This window comes from Pristis pectinata, chromosome 30, assembly GCF_009764475.1.
Source record: "Pristis pectinata isolate sPriPec2 chromosome 30, sPriPec2.1.pri, whole genome shotgun sequence".
In the NCBI taxonomy this organism is placed as follows: domain Eukaryota; kingdom Metazoa; phylum Chordata; class Chondrichthyes; order Rhinopristiformes; family Pristidae; genus Pristis; species Pristis pectinata.
Genome location: NC_067434.1, coordinates 10,059,477 through 10,073,070, shown reverse-complemented (window position 1 = coordinate 10,073,070; position 13,594 = coordinate 10,059,477). Strand labels below are relative to the sequence as shown.

At 46.1% G+C, this 13,594-nt stretch overlaps 1 protein-coding gene across 1 annotated transcript in view; it reads left to right on the top strand.

The window, feature by feature from the left end:
- The window catches only part of LOC127584570 (tyrosine-protein phosphatase non-receptor type 13-like), a 307,142-nt gene that overhangs the window by 255,180 nt on the left and 38,368 nt on the right, over positions 1 to 13,594 (top strand). Inside the window, exons 40-41 of the mRNA XM_052041344.1 lie at positions 8,906 to 9,068; positions 10,060 to 10,136. Of these exons, the coding sequence (XP_051897304.1) occupies positions 8,906 to 9,068; positions 10,060 to 10,136 (240 nt within the window). The remainder of the gene's footprint in view (positions 1 to 8,905; positions 9,069 to 10,059; positions 10,137 to 13,594) is intronic.

Below are 13,594 nucleotides of genomic sequence, written 5' to 3'. Positions count from 1 at the left end.
ATGCTGTTCCTTTATTGGAGAAGGTCAGCGGGGATAAGCCAGGTAACTGCAGTCCAGTGAGCCTTACAAGAGTGATTAACGTCTGCAACCTCTATCCCTTTTTTTTTAAAGACATTCCCAAAACCTATCCCTTTGAACATGTGTCATAGAACATCGAACAGTACAGCACAGGAATAGGCCCTTTGGCCCACAGTGTTGTGCTGAACTAATTAAGCTAATGACACCTAATTAAACGAAACCCTTCTGCCTGCACATGGTCCATATCCCTCCATTCTCTGCATATTCATGTACCTGTCTGAGAGACTCTTAAACACCTCTATTGTATCTGCCCCCACCACCACCCCGGCAGCATATTCCAGGCACCCACCACTCTGTGTGTGGGGGGGGGGGAAGACTTGCCTCACACATCTCCTTTGAACTTTCCTCCTTTCACCTTAAATGCATGTCCACTAGTATTAGACATTTCAACCCTGGAAAAAAGATACCGGCTGTCTACTCTGTCTATGCTTCTCATAATTTCATAAATCATCCATAACATTTTGGTTATTAATCCCAATATTTCTTTGTATGACCTGGTGTTAAATTCTGTTTCATTACACCCGTGTGAAATAACTTGGGATGCTTTACATTAAAGGTAGAATACAATTCAAGTTGTGTCGTTACTAGAACCAGGGCTCTCAGTTGACTCAACATTAGTTATTTCAGACCATACCAGCTTGCAGGGGTGACCACAACTTGAATCATCTGACAGAGCTACAGCAGGGCAAGGAGCCCAATTTAGAGGCCCAAGCAGGAGTTTCTCTTGGCAGATGTTCTTCTATAATTGTTGTTTCCATTGAAAATACTGGGAGCCCTGGTAGATGGGCTCCAGTCCACAGCAGTGTGCCTTATCTCTGTGCCCTGTTCCCCAGTGGGATCTTCACATATGGTTGATGGAGCTATCCCTGCTGGCAACACATGTACTGTTTCAACACCTGGTGGACCATGGTCTGCTTCATGTTGAAACCTGGGGCTGGATCCAAAACCTTCAAGGCTATACTATTCCTCCCCATGTCCCCGCCTCCCCTCCCACCCCAACCAACCCCATCCTTGCCCCGACACACATCAGGTAGGACCTAATAATGAGAGCAACAGCCTTGCCTTTCAAGGGAGAGGTTGGGAATTGTCAATCTCTCTAGTCCTGGCAAGTTGCGGCCGATGCTTCTGACCTATTTGATGGGGAACAAGGGCATCACTGACATCCCCAGAAATCGGTAAAGCCCTATCCCCAACTATCACAACAGCATCTGTGCAATTAAGTGGTTGTCAAGGGAACTCTGGGCAGTGACTTGAAGACAAATACATTAAAACTTTATTTATACAGCACAGTAACAGGCCCTTCTGGCCCAACAAGCCTGTGCCGCCCAATTACACCCATGTTAACCTACGAACCCGTATGTCTTTGGAATGTGGGAGGAAACCGGAGCACCCGGAGGAAACCCACACAGTTACAGGGAGAACATACAAACTCCTTACACACAGTGGTGGAAATTGAACCCCGATCGCTGATGCTGTAATAGCATTATGCTAACTGTATGCTACCGTGCCCCCTGAGAGTATACCTCTAAGAGTAAGGATGCTTACAAAGGAACTGGATCTTCCTTGTTGGACCTAATTTGCATGTCTGGCTGAGCCTCTGGTGATCACTTGGACAAACGTGCTACTCCCACTTGCATCAGAACAGGTTTTAATCAGCCCCACACATGTTGGTGAAGAAGCCTCCAGCAGCCAGGGAGCTTCAGGACCCTGTATTGTGATCCATCCATCTGTATTTATGATTCACTTTTTCTCTCTGCGTTAGCATAGCCTAGCTTCTGGGCACGTCCCAACAGCTCTGCTATTAGCAAGACAGATAACCTTCTACCTGCCCCATTGACCCATTTAACCTGGTCTCACCCAATCTCAGATATTCCCTTTATCCTATCCATCCCTTCCACAACCTTTTTTCCAACTTACAGTTACCTTTTTTTTTCACTCTGTCCCAGTTCTGAAGAAGGGCCTCCAGCCTGAAACATAAACTCTGTTTCACATTAAATCTGCCTGACCTGCCGAGTGTTTCCACCATTTTCTGTTTCTACTGGTTGGAAACTGATCAATATCACCAGCTGAAAGTTTCTGACCCATAACAGTAACCCTGTTCTCTCTCCACAGATGCTGCCTGATTTGCCGAGTATTTCAACTACGGTCTGTTTTTATTTCAGATTTTCAGCATTGCAGAGTTTCTTTTTTGCATGTATGTCACGTGCACTGACTGATCAGGCTCGGAGTCATTGCCTTTTCCTCTTGTATTCCTGCTGTCCAGCAATAGGATGCAAGGGCATGCATTGCAGTGCAGGGGCATCAAATCCTAATCTGGGACCTGTGTAACACTCTTGTCACTGAACAGGGAACCTGTAGGTTCAGGTCTCACCCCAGACCTTTGAAGTCTAAGGTGGCCTCCTGCAGTACTGAGGGAGTGCAGCACTTCCATTATTTTGATGAGACATTGATAGAGGTCCCATCAGTGTCTCACATGCACTCTGCCTAAAAACCATGGTCAGTTCAATAGTTTCTTTCTTCCTCAGGGGAAGTACCTTGGCTGCAAGCACCTCATATCCCAAATGATACAAAATCAAGAGGCAGCAGTGTCTAGAGCCAGCATCACCACTCACCCAGGCAATGAAGTGCATTATTCTGTGCATACCAGTTTAAGAGAGATGGTGGCTTCTTCTGGCTCTGTATGACCCAGATCATTGACCTAAGGCAATGCTCTGCTGACCAGCCTTATACCTGCAGTAAGGGGAATGACCTCGTCCCACCACTGGGGGGAACAGATTCCCCAATCCTTGAGCAGACAGCTCCGGCAATTTATACTCTGATGCAGGGTCTCAACCCGAAACGTCAGCAGTTCTTTCCCTCCTAACAGATACTGCTCAACCTGTTGAGTTCCTCCAACAGATTGTTTTTTTTCACTCCAGATACCAGCATCTGTAGTCTCTTGTGTCTCCAGTTTATATCCGTTACCTTGATCCTTGTGTGCTGATGTTAGTTTTTCGGCCGTTTGCTGTGTATGTGTACAAACAAAGGAAATAAGATGCAGGTGTACTCATTTCCTCAAGCAGGGTCATTCACACCTACAACCTCCTCCTGAGCCAAGCCGGCAGTAAATACACCAAGCAGGGCCTCAGAGTCCCTGCAATCTTCCTTGTTCAACACTGATTGTTGGCTGTGGGCTCAAACCTTATGTAATGGAGCCTGTCTCATGACTCCATCCAACAACTGGCATGGTCTGCTCTGCCCAGTGAGATGCCCATTTTCAGGAGCTTGAGGAATCCAGCGATAAGCAGCTGCAAAGGCTGAGAAAACTAACCATACGAATATCTTGTGCTCAAGACTAGAAAGAAAAATTGACCCCTCCCCCACCCCCATTCCAAGTCACAGCAGTAACTGTGATGGGCTGGGAGGAGATGTTGTATCCAGTTGCAAAGGTAGGGCTGAGGGGAGGCACCGTGCCAAGGTTTGTGGCCCACAAGTTTTCTCAGCATTGGTGTGAGTTACAAAAAATAAAAGGAGGAAAGTTGAAGCTCCTGTGAGACTGGTGTGAAGTACAGTCAGTCTGGGAGTGGAGTGCAGGCTGGTTCAGGAGAGGGCCCTGGGTGGGATTTGTAGTGTATGCAAAGGGGAAATGAGGATATGATTGGCCAGTCCTACTTACTGTGGTAACTGTAGAACACAGGAGCATCAGACGAGAACCTCTCACTGCACATGATGCTTACAACGTACACATATAATGTAAACATTCACACGTGATGGCCATATACAAACAGACCACACTGCTCACACTCTGAAGAAAGCATACATAAACATTGTTCATATTTATACACAGTCATCTAAAGTCCAGTCTATTGACTGGTTCCCCAACATTGTATGACTCTGATGTTGTCCCTGCCCCTGGAATGAGGGCCATACAGACACAATTTGACTTGTCCTATTCTGTCTCCCCTGAACAGCAGCTGACTATATTGACTTCAGGAACAGATTCACTACTGTGATGACTTCAGTGTCTACAGTACACCTTGCACTATGATCATCTGATCCAACATGGACATTCTGACGTGACTTCAAATAGGAACTAAGTCCCTTTTCAGGTTACAGATTTGACCTCCTTCACTGAGGTCCCATTGCTGAGGCTCACACTTGCTCACTTATCTCAGTCAAGATCACTGAGTATCACTTTTTGCTTCAGTTCCTGCCGTCTGCTCTCCCCTGTAGGTTAGGCTGCACCAAGCTGAAGATGGTTGTGGTTGTTGGAAGTCATTGATCCTGGCTCCAGGACATCACAGCAGAAGTTCGTCAGGGCAGTGTCCTGGACCCAACCATCTTCAGTTGCTTCATCCATCACCTTCCTTCTTAAGGTGAGAAGTGGGGATGTTTGCTGATGATTGCACAATGTTCAATTCCATCTGCAACTCCTCAGCAATTGAAGCCGTCCACACCTGCACATAGCAAGACCGAGACAGCATTCAGGTATTGGCTGATAAGTGGCAAGTAAACACTAGTGGGTCATAATAGTGCCAGGCCATAACAATCTTCATCCAGAGAGATCTAACCACCTTTCATTGATATCCTTGACAACACCATCACCAAGTCCTCCACCATCAACATCCTGGGCATCACCATTGACCAGAAGCCAGATGAACCAACCAGCAGGTCAGAGGCTGGGTATCCTGTTCTTGTGATTCATTTCCTGACATCCCAATGCCTTTCCCTCATGTACAAGGATCGAATCAAGAATGTGATGTAAATCTCTCTACTTCTGAATTAATGTAGATTCAACAATAGTTAAGAGATTCAGATTAGTTTATTGTCAGATACAGCAGGGTGCAATGAACTTCCTTGCTCGTGTGAAGCTCACAGAGTAGACAGTGTACATGGAAATGATAAATCCAACAATAAATACAGCAACGAGCACAAAACAACAGGGATGGTGCAAAGCATCGTGGTGCAAACAGAAGTAGTGCAAAGGAAATGCCAGAGTGACAATAATGGAAGGGGTAGAAATAAGGGTTTGATAATGGGGCAGCGCCACCGGGAAAAGGATGGGAAAGACCCCAACACAATCTGGGACAAAGCAGTCTGCTGTCTGGTACTAAATCATCCAGCCTCAACGTTCGTCCCCCCCACCACTGGTGCAGTGTACCGGTCGACAAAACACAGGTACTTGCCTGGACTATTCCGATAGCACCTCCCAAACTCTCAACCTCCTTCATCAGGAAGGCCCAGGGCAGCAAGTAATGGGAACACCTCCACCCGAGGGTACCCCTCCAAACTGCAAACCGGCCACGATTTAGTCCTGAATGTGTGCTCAGCGATCTCCGACAGCTGTGGGTTAAAGTATTCTCTCAACCTCTGAGTTACTTCTGCAAACAAGATACCTGTAATTTTCTGCAGAGCTACAGATGGCGAGGATGCAACACACTGTGGAGATAACTTCTGTAATTGGTTTCTTGCTTTTCCTCACTATAGCATTCAGTGCCTCAGCATTCACAGCGCAGTCTTCCAGCCCGAGGCTAGAACCGGCCATGAGGAACATCCCTGCCCTCAACGTGTGTGAACGACTCACACACCCTGTTACACACCTCCAGGCTGTCAACAGGGCCGCCTTGAGCTCTGGCTACCATTTTCTTTGATCTCTTGCCAAATGATGCCGCAGTATTCAAGCCTCCTATATATTTGTGCTTTTACTCTCAGCTTGATCCACTATTTGAAAAGTTACTTTATTTTACATTTTAATTTTACTTCAGAATTGTTTTGGTGCAGCTTTGAGAGCAAATGCTTCTGTCGAGCGAGTGAGAGTGGTGGGCTTGTGGTTCTCCCTCTGATCCCCAGAACCTAAGCACACTAACTGAACCTGCAGTGAGAGACTGCACCTCCATTTCTGCCCTGTCTTTTGCCCTTTATCCTTGCAGCCACAGAGTCTCCGCGCAGTGTAAAGGTTAAAATACTGCACTTAAAGTCCCAACTCATACTTTATTTCCCAAGCAACACACACAAAATGCTGGAGGAACTCAGCAGGTCAGGCAGCATCTATGGAGGGAAATAAACAGTCAACGTTTCAGGTCGAGACCGTTCCCAAAACATTGACTGTTTGTTCCCCTCCATAGATGCTGCTTGACCTGCTGAGTTCCTCCAGCATTTTGTGTGTGTTGCTCCAGATTCCAGCATCTGCAGAATCTCTTGTGTGTTTATTTACCAATTCTTTTTAAATTAAGGCACATAGGATCCACAGTGACTTGGGAGAATGGGATTCAACATTAGCTTATCCACAAGACTGAGGGTAGCTTTGGAGGGAAGTTACTCTAACTGGAGATCTGTGATCAGTGGTGTTCCACAGGGATCTGTTGTTTATGATATACTGTAGATAACTGATTTCGATGTAAATGGGCTGATTAGTGAGAAAGGTTGTCAAAGGATACAGCAGGATATCACTCAGTTGGAAGTATGGGTGGAGAAATGGCAGATGGAATTTAATTCAGACAAGTGTGAGGTGTTGCACTTTGGGAGGTCATATGTAAGATGAAAGTATACAGTAAATGGCAGAACAAGGAGTATAAAAGCAAGTCATGTTGCAGCTATATTAAACTTCATTCCGGCCGCATTTGGAGTATTGTGTGCAGTTCTGGTCACCGCGTTACGGGGAGTGGTGACTTTGGAGAGGGTGCAGAAGGGGTTCACCAGGATGTTGCCAGGATTAGAGAGTATTACCTATAAAGAGAGATTGGACAAACTTAGATTGCTTTCTCTGGAGTGTCAGAGGCTGAGAGACGACCTGATAGAAGTATATAAAATTGTAGAAGGTATAGATCAGGTAGATAGATTCTTTTGCCAGGGTAGGAATGTTAGAGGCCATAGGATTAAGGTTAGAAGGGGAAAGTTTGAGGACGATTTACAAGGTAAGTTTTTTTTTTACACAAAGTGTGGTGGGTGCCTGGAACACGTTGCCAGGGAAAGTGCTGGAAGCAGATACACCAGCAACATTTAAGAGGCATTTAGACAGACGCATGAACAGGCAGGGAATGGAGGGATGTGGATCATGTGCAGGCAGATGGGATTAATTTAAATTGGCATCATGGTCGGCACAGACGTGGTGGGCTGAAGGGCCTGTTCCTGTGTTGTGTCACTCTTTGCTCTTTGTCCTTTTAAAACTTTTCCAAACTTCATGGCCAATTGTGATGCATCCTCAGGGTGAACCTGCTGGGGTTCTAAGTTCTACTTTCTGGAATAACTGTGGAAGACAGGAATTGTGAACAGGATGTGAATTCTGTCAATAATGTCACGGAATTCTCACTGCACAAGGTGCTTGCGTTACCTGTCCACGATCGTGTAATGCCATCACTCTGACCTCTGACCACATGACCTCTGACACATGACTGGTTTACATAAGTATATACAACTTCGCCGCCAGAATAGAAGCCACCCTGGGAGGGAGTATGTGTAGGTAGGGATGGAAGTAAGAGACAGTGTTAGGAGATGAGTGTAGGTAGGTAAGGCTGGGAGTAGAGGTTGACTCAAGATTACTGCAGGTGGTTCTGAGCAGCCTGGTGTCTGGTCTGGTATGTAAGTGGAGTATGACTTGGGAAATGGCTGGTACGCTTGGGCTAAGAGGAGAGGTAGACTTAAAGTCGAGGTTATTGTCGTATCCACAAGTACATGTATGTACAGGTGCAATGACAAACTCATTAGCAGCAGCATCACGGACACATAGCATCAGGTACACAACATTCACGAAAACATAAACTATACAAGAAAGAACACAGTTAGAACAAAAAGAAAGTCCACTGAAGTGCAAAGTGGTCATGGTGTTGCTAAACTGAGGTAGTGATCAGGGTTGTGCAGGTTGGTTCAAGAACCGACTGGTTGAAGGAAAGTAGTTGTTCTTGAACCTGGTGGTGTGGGACTTCAGGCTTCAGGACCTCCTGCCCAGTGGTAGCTGTGAGAAGATGGCATGTGCACGGGTGGGGATCTTTGATGGTGGGGATGTTTGATGATAGATGCTGCCTTCTTGAGGCAGCACCTCCTATAGATACTACTGATGGTGGGGAGGGATGTGCCTGTGATGTATTGGGCTGAGTTTACTACACTCTGCAGCTTCTCACATTCCCACATATTCGAACTGCTGTACCAAACCATGACACAACAGTCAGGATATTCAGGAGATGATTGTAGGCAAGCCCAGGATAGGGCAGTGTCTGACTCAGAAGATGGTGCATGGAGGGTGTGCTGGAAAATACGTAGGCAGGCCTGCGATGTGGGTAGAGGATGCAGGAGGTCGCCCTGTGCTGAAAGTGGAGCACTGTAGGGGAATAGAGAGAAGGCATAACAGCAGAGCCACGTGTAAAAATCCTGCTGCCCTTTACTTTGGAGAGACGGGAGTTTGTTCCGGCTCTTGGCCAACAGTTTTTCCCCCAGCAAACAGCATCATGGGACCTTGATCAGTGCAAATTGGCTGTGCCACTAAGTACAACAGTGACTAACAAGTAATCCATTGGCTCTGAAGGTAATGAAGAATCTAGAGGCCAAAAGTATGATACACATTTGTTGAGATGACTATAGGAAAGTTTCGCCTCAACGTGATCCTACAGAAGGTGGATACACCTTGGGGAAGATTTTGTTTTGATGGAATGTGATGGGATGAGTTTTGAAATTGGGGAGAATCAGACAGCATAGTGCAATGAATGAATAATTATTGGAAACAAATTAGAAACAAGAATACGGTTCTAAATACTTAAAGAATGAAAGAGGGGAGAACAATACTTGACGGTGTAACATATTGTTGTGTGCATTGGACAGAAGACATGATGTTAAGCTGTCACCGTTCCTTTCCCAGGTAAATGGGGAGGATTTGTCTGGTCTGAGCCACAGTGAAGTTGTTGAAATTCTGCGTAGAGCCCAAGGATCAGTGATGCTGACCATCAGCAGAAAGCCACCCGTGCACGTGGACAGTACCCAATGGACCACGAAAACTCGTTCCAAAAATAAACTATATCCTGGTAAGAAATAGGAGTTTGTAAAAAATCTGGTGTTAAAATTTTCAGAAATAAGTGACGGAAAAATAGTTTTATACAGGGATGGAACCTCTTTAACAGGGAGAATTAAAAACTCCTTCATTAATTTTTATTTCAAGGATTATAGTTTGTTCTCAGCAGCTAAATCTACTCAACATTTCACCAGTTCTTTTCTAGCTGTGGCCTCTGGCTCACAGCCTGATCTGAAGCTGTAACTATAATTTCATTGGATGGAACCTCAGGAGGCAAGAACATCAGACAAGTAGCTGTGCAGAAGGGAGGCTTGAAATAGGGAGCGGATGGTGGGGGTGGAAACTGCGGTGCGGGAGACATAACTGCTCTTCGCTTGATGTTGAGAGTGCCAGTGTGTGAAGAATGCCATTTCTCCACTCACACTGACACCCCCCTCCCTGTTCACACGTACGCACCCCTCCCTCTTCACACTCACACTCCCCATCCCTCCCTGTTCACACTGACACTGCCTCCTTGTTCACACTCTCATTCCCCACCCCTCCCTGTTCACACACTCACCACACCCCTCCCTCTTCACACTCACACTCCCCACCCCTCCCTGTTCTGGAATGCCAGTGGGTTGGCTGACATCAAGAGGTGGTACTGCCTTTGTGCTCAATTGGCTGTAACGCCTCACATTACATAGACTTCTGAGTCCATTCAATTAACCAGTAAAGGTCTGCAAAAATCAATAAAATCAGTCAAAACCTGTCTGTAATATCGGCCACCGACCATTACCTTGACCAGTTCATTGCAAACATAGAAAAGTACAGCAGAGGAACAGGCCCACAATGTGTGTGTTGACTGTGATGTGATTCCTTGTTTCATAGGGTAGAGATTTATGATTTTTTAATTTTTTTTTCACTGACGTCTGGCAGTCTTATTTTGTATGGTATAATTGTTGTTACATATGTTTGTATTAACGTCAGATGAAGCTGATACAGATTTGCTATTCACTTACCAGAGATACAATTCCAACAGAGAAATGCACAAGGGCTTGATGATGAGTCCCCAAGAGGAGGCCCTGGAGATTCCTGTGAGGTAAGGGAATGGGGAAAGACCACCAGTGGATAATCCAAGGGTCAGATGCCCTCAGGTGAACTCTGCTAACATGGAGCAGTTGCCAATGAACTCTGCCCCTAATTTCACCAGAGCTTCTGGGGTCAGTGAGTGGGCTCTGAAGGTGCATACAGGTTGTCCCCAGGCTATGGCAAGGTTCCGTTCCTGAGACACACCAGAGACGGCAGATACTGGAATCTGGAGCAACAGACAATCAGCCGGAGGAACTCAGCGGGTCGAACAGCGTCGATGTTGGGGGGGACGGAATTGTCGACATTTCAGGTCAAAATCCTGCATGAGTCCTGAAACATCGATGATTCCTTTCCTCCCACAGTTGCTCCAACAGATTGTTCGATTCCTGAGAGCTGTTCGTAACCCGAACCATTTGCACGTTGGAAATGTGGCTGCCCGGCAATATATTTAAATAAAAACATCTGCCAACCAGGGGCAACATGTAGCTAAACCAGGGTGTTTAACTCAACCGTTCAGATATTGTCACAAACTGAGTTCCCACATGGCAGAAGATACCTGCAGCCCCTCTGCAGCCAGCAAGTCCGTCCCTCCCGTCTCCCAAGTGCTCACTTGTATGTACGGGCTGTCCATTGGTCATAATCTGAGCAGGACCTGCACTGGCAATGGATAACTGACCTCATTGCCCACCTGATACAGGAGGGACATGCGGGTAATCGGTCAATAAATGACAGCTTGTGGGAGGAACAGTTGGGAAACACACAGCCCAACTCCCTTTCTGGGAGGGCCAGTGTCAGGTGGTCCAGACTGCGAACTTCAGTGGGCCTCACTTCCCTCACTGAGCTGGCCCTGGTTCATCTCCGTATGTTGAGTGTGAGGCCAGGAAACTCCAGATATTAGCCTGCTCCTTCTGATCTCAGGCTTGATGTACAAGCTGGGTGTGTTCCATCCACCCCTGAGGAGGTTGGTTGCAGGAAAGGCCAGGAACAGGAACCTGTCGTTTCGGGACCTTCCTTCACACCTCTGCACCTTGGCCTTCCTTCCTTCACTTTCATTGGCTGAGGAGTTTGGTGCCGATTCTAGGATCTGTTTTTGCTACGTTGATGTGAGCAAATCCTCCCTACGTGGGCCCGAGGGTGTTCTTGTTGCGAATAGAGAATAAAGAGCAGACTGGGTGTCTGGGAGAACATTTAGCATTGCTTGCTGTGCAGGAACACTGTGATATTAGTGAGACACAAGAGACTGCAGATGCTGGAATCTGAAGCAAGAAGCAAAAAGCAAAAGGCAAATTGCTGGAGGAACGCAGCGGGTCAGGCAGCAACTGTGGAGGCAAAAGAATCGTCGACATTTTGGGTTGAGACCCTTCACCAGGACTTAGAGGGGAGATAGCCAGTGTAAAGAGGTGAGGCAGGGGTCAGCAGGTGATAGGTGGAACCAATCCGCCCATCATCTCCCTCCTCACCTGGTTCCACCTATCACCTGCTGGCTCCTACTTCACCCCTCCCTCTCACCTCCTTTATACTGGCCATTTCCCCTCTACACTCCTGATGCAGGGTCTCGACCCAAAACATCGACCATCCCTCTGCCTCCACAGATGCTGCCTGACCTACAGAGTTCCTCCAGCAGCGAATTTTTTTGCTTACTGTGACAGTAGCCATGAGTTTGGGCTCCAGTGAAGGACACAAAAACCGTTTACGGATTATCCATTTTGTTTGCCTGTGTAGGAATAGGAGGAACACATTTGTGACAAATGATAATTAATTTGCATAAACTCGTAAAAATGACTTTGGTCTTTAAAATGCTTCCAGGAACCAATTATTAATGGTTTCACCATTATGCAAATCGCACTAATTATGTCAATGGGATTATGCTGAAAGGCTGTTCTTAATTCCTGTCTCTATTTAGACAGATACTAAACTAAATAAAGCAAATATAAACAAGCCCAATTTGCACACATAAATTAGTCAGTGACCTCCTGTTACACTTCAGGGTTCTAAAGTTCCAGGCCAGTTAATAAATGCATTTCAAATCATAAGTACCAGTTAGGCAGATCGCCAGTATGTGAATATTACAAATGTAGAAAATAAGTTGCATATAATGGACAGTCAGTCCCAAAGAGCTCCGTGTGACTGTATGCCGCAATACTCCGCAAAACCAACCACTCAATAGGCATCTGCAATTTGATCCTGGGTTCTTCTTGCACTTGCCTGGAAGAAATAGGATAATATGATTGGGACAGATCTTGTTGGCATGGCCCCACACCCCTACCCTTGCCCTGAATCATTGCTTATGCCTCTACTTTTCCAGTCTGGTTGCAGAGGTGCAGAGGTCCAGCGTCACCAGCCCGGTGTGTCCTGATCTCTGGCGGGAAGGCCTAAAGAGCAGCAGGGTACCAGTGATGCACAAGGATGTCCCATCTGCACCCCACAAAATGCTTCTGAAAGCTTTAACAGCTGGCAAACCTCCACCCCATAGCTTTGCCAGTTGTGAAAACTCTTGAGAGTAATTTAATAGTTTGTTGTCCAGAGACAACTATTTCAAAGCAAATAAATAAAGATTAAAATTATTCAAAAAAATTACAAAATTAACTAACAACACATGGATAACTGAAGACATTGAACCACATTAAGATAATTCATAAAGGGAATTTGGTTTCCCATTTGCCTCTTAATTCACTGCTCTACAATTCCCATCTAACCTGGCTCACGGCCTGAGAGCCAGTTCCCCACATGAATGCTGGCCAAACTGTGCAAGATGGAACTCTGTATTCAGAGCACATGAGAGCGTCTGGGACAGTACACGTGTAGACTTGCTTCCATTGGGTAAAACGTCAATAGTTCTGTTTGGAAACCCCAGATTACCATGAAGATCTGGGTCACAACATATTACAGGAGTTAGAAGGGCAACTTCTTCATGCAGAGGTGGTACGTAGACGGAATGAGCTGCCAGAGGAAGTGGTTGAGGCAGGTACAATAACAACATTTGAAAGACACTTAGACAGGTACATGGATAGGAAAGGTTTAGAAGGATATGGGCCAAATGGGGGCAAACGGGACTAGCTTAGATGGGTATCCGGGTTGGCATGGGTGGAGTTGGGCTGAAGGGCCTGTTTCCATGCTGTTACTCTGTATGGAGTAGGCAATATACTGTTGATGTTTGAAGCCCTGCAGAAATAGATGTAAAGATAAAGTCAGAAAGTTTGGGATTCCAATATGTATCCAACACATCTAGGAGAGCATCCTGGTGGCATCTGACCCTCACTGACAGATGAAAACATCTTTTAAGAAAATCTCAGGTTAAAAAAGGACAACTATTGCTTAAAAAAGCAGTTAGGTAGTAAGTGGATACCTACAAGAGGAATTGGTTGATTAACTCTGTGACTCTGATTGGATAATGAGATCCCCTTCACTGCGAAGCAGATCTCAACTGAAGCGTTGCTGCTTCACCATCGTTAGTGATGAGCCAAGTGA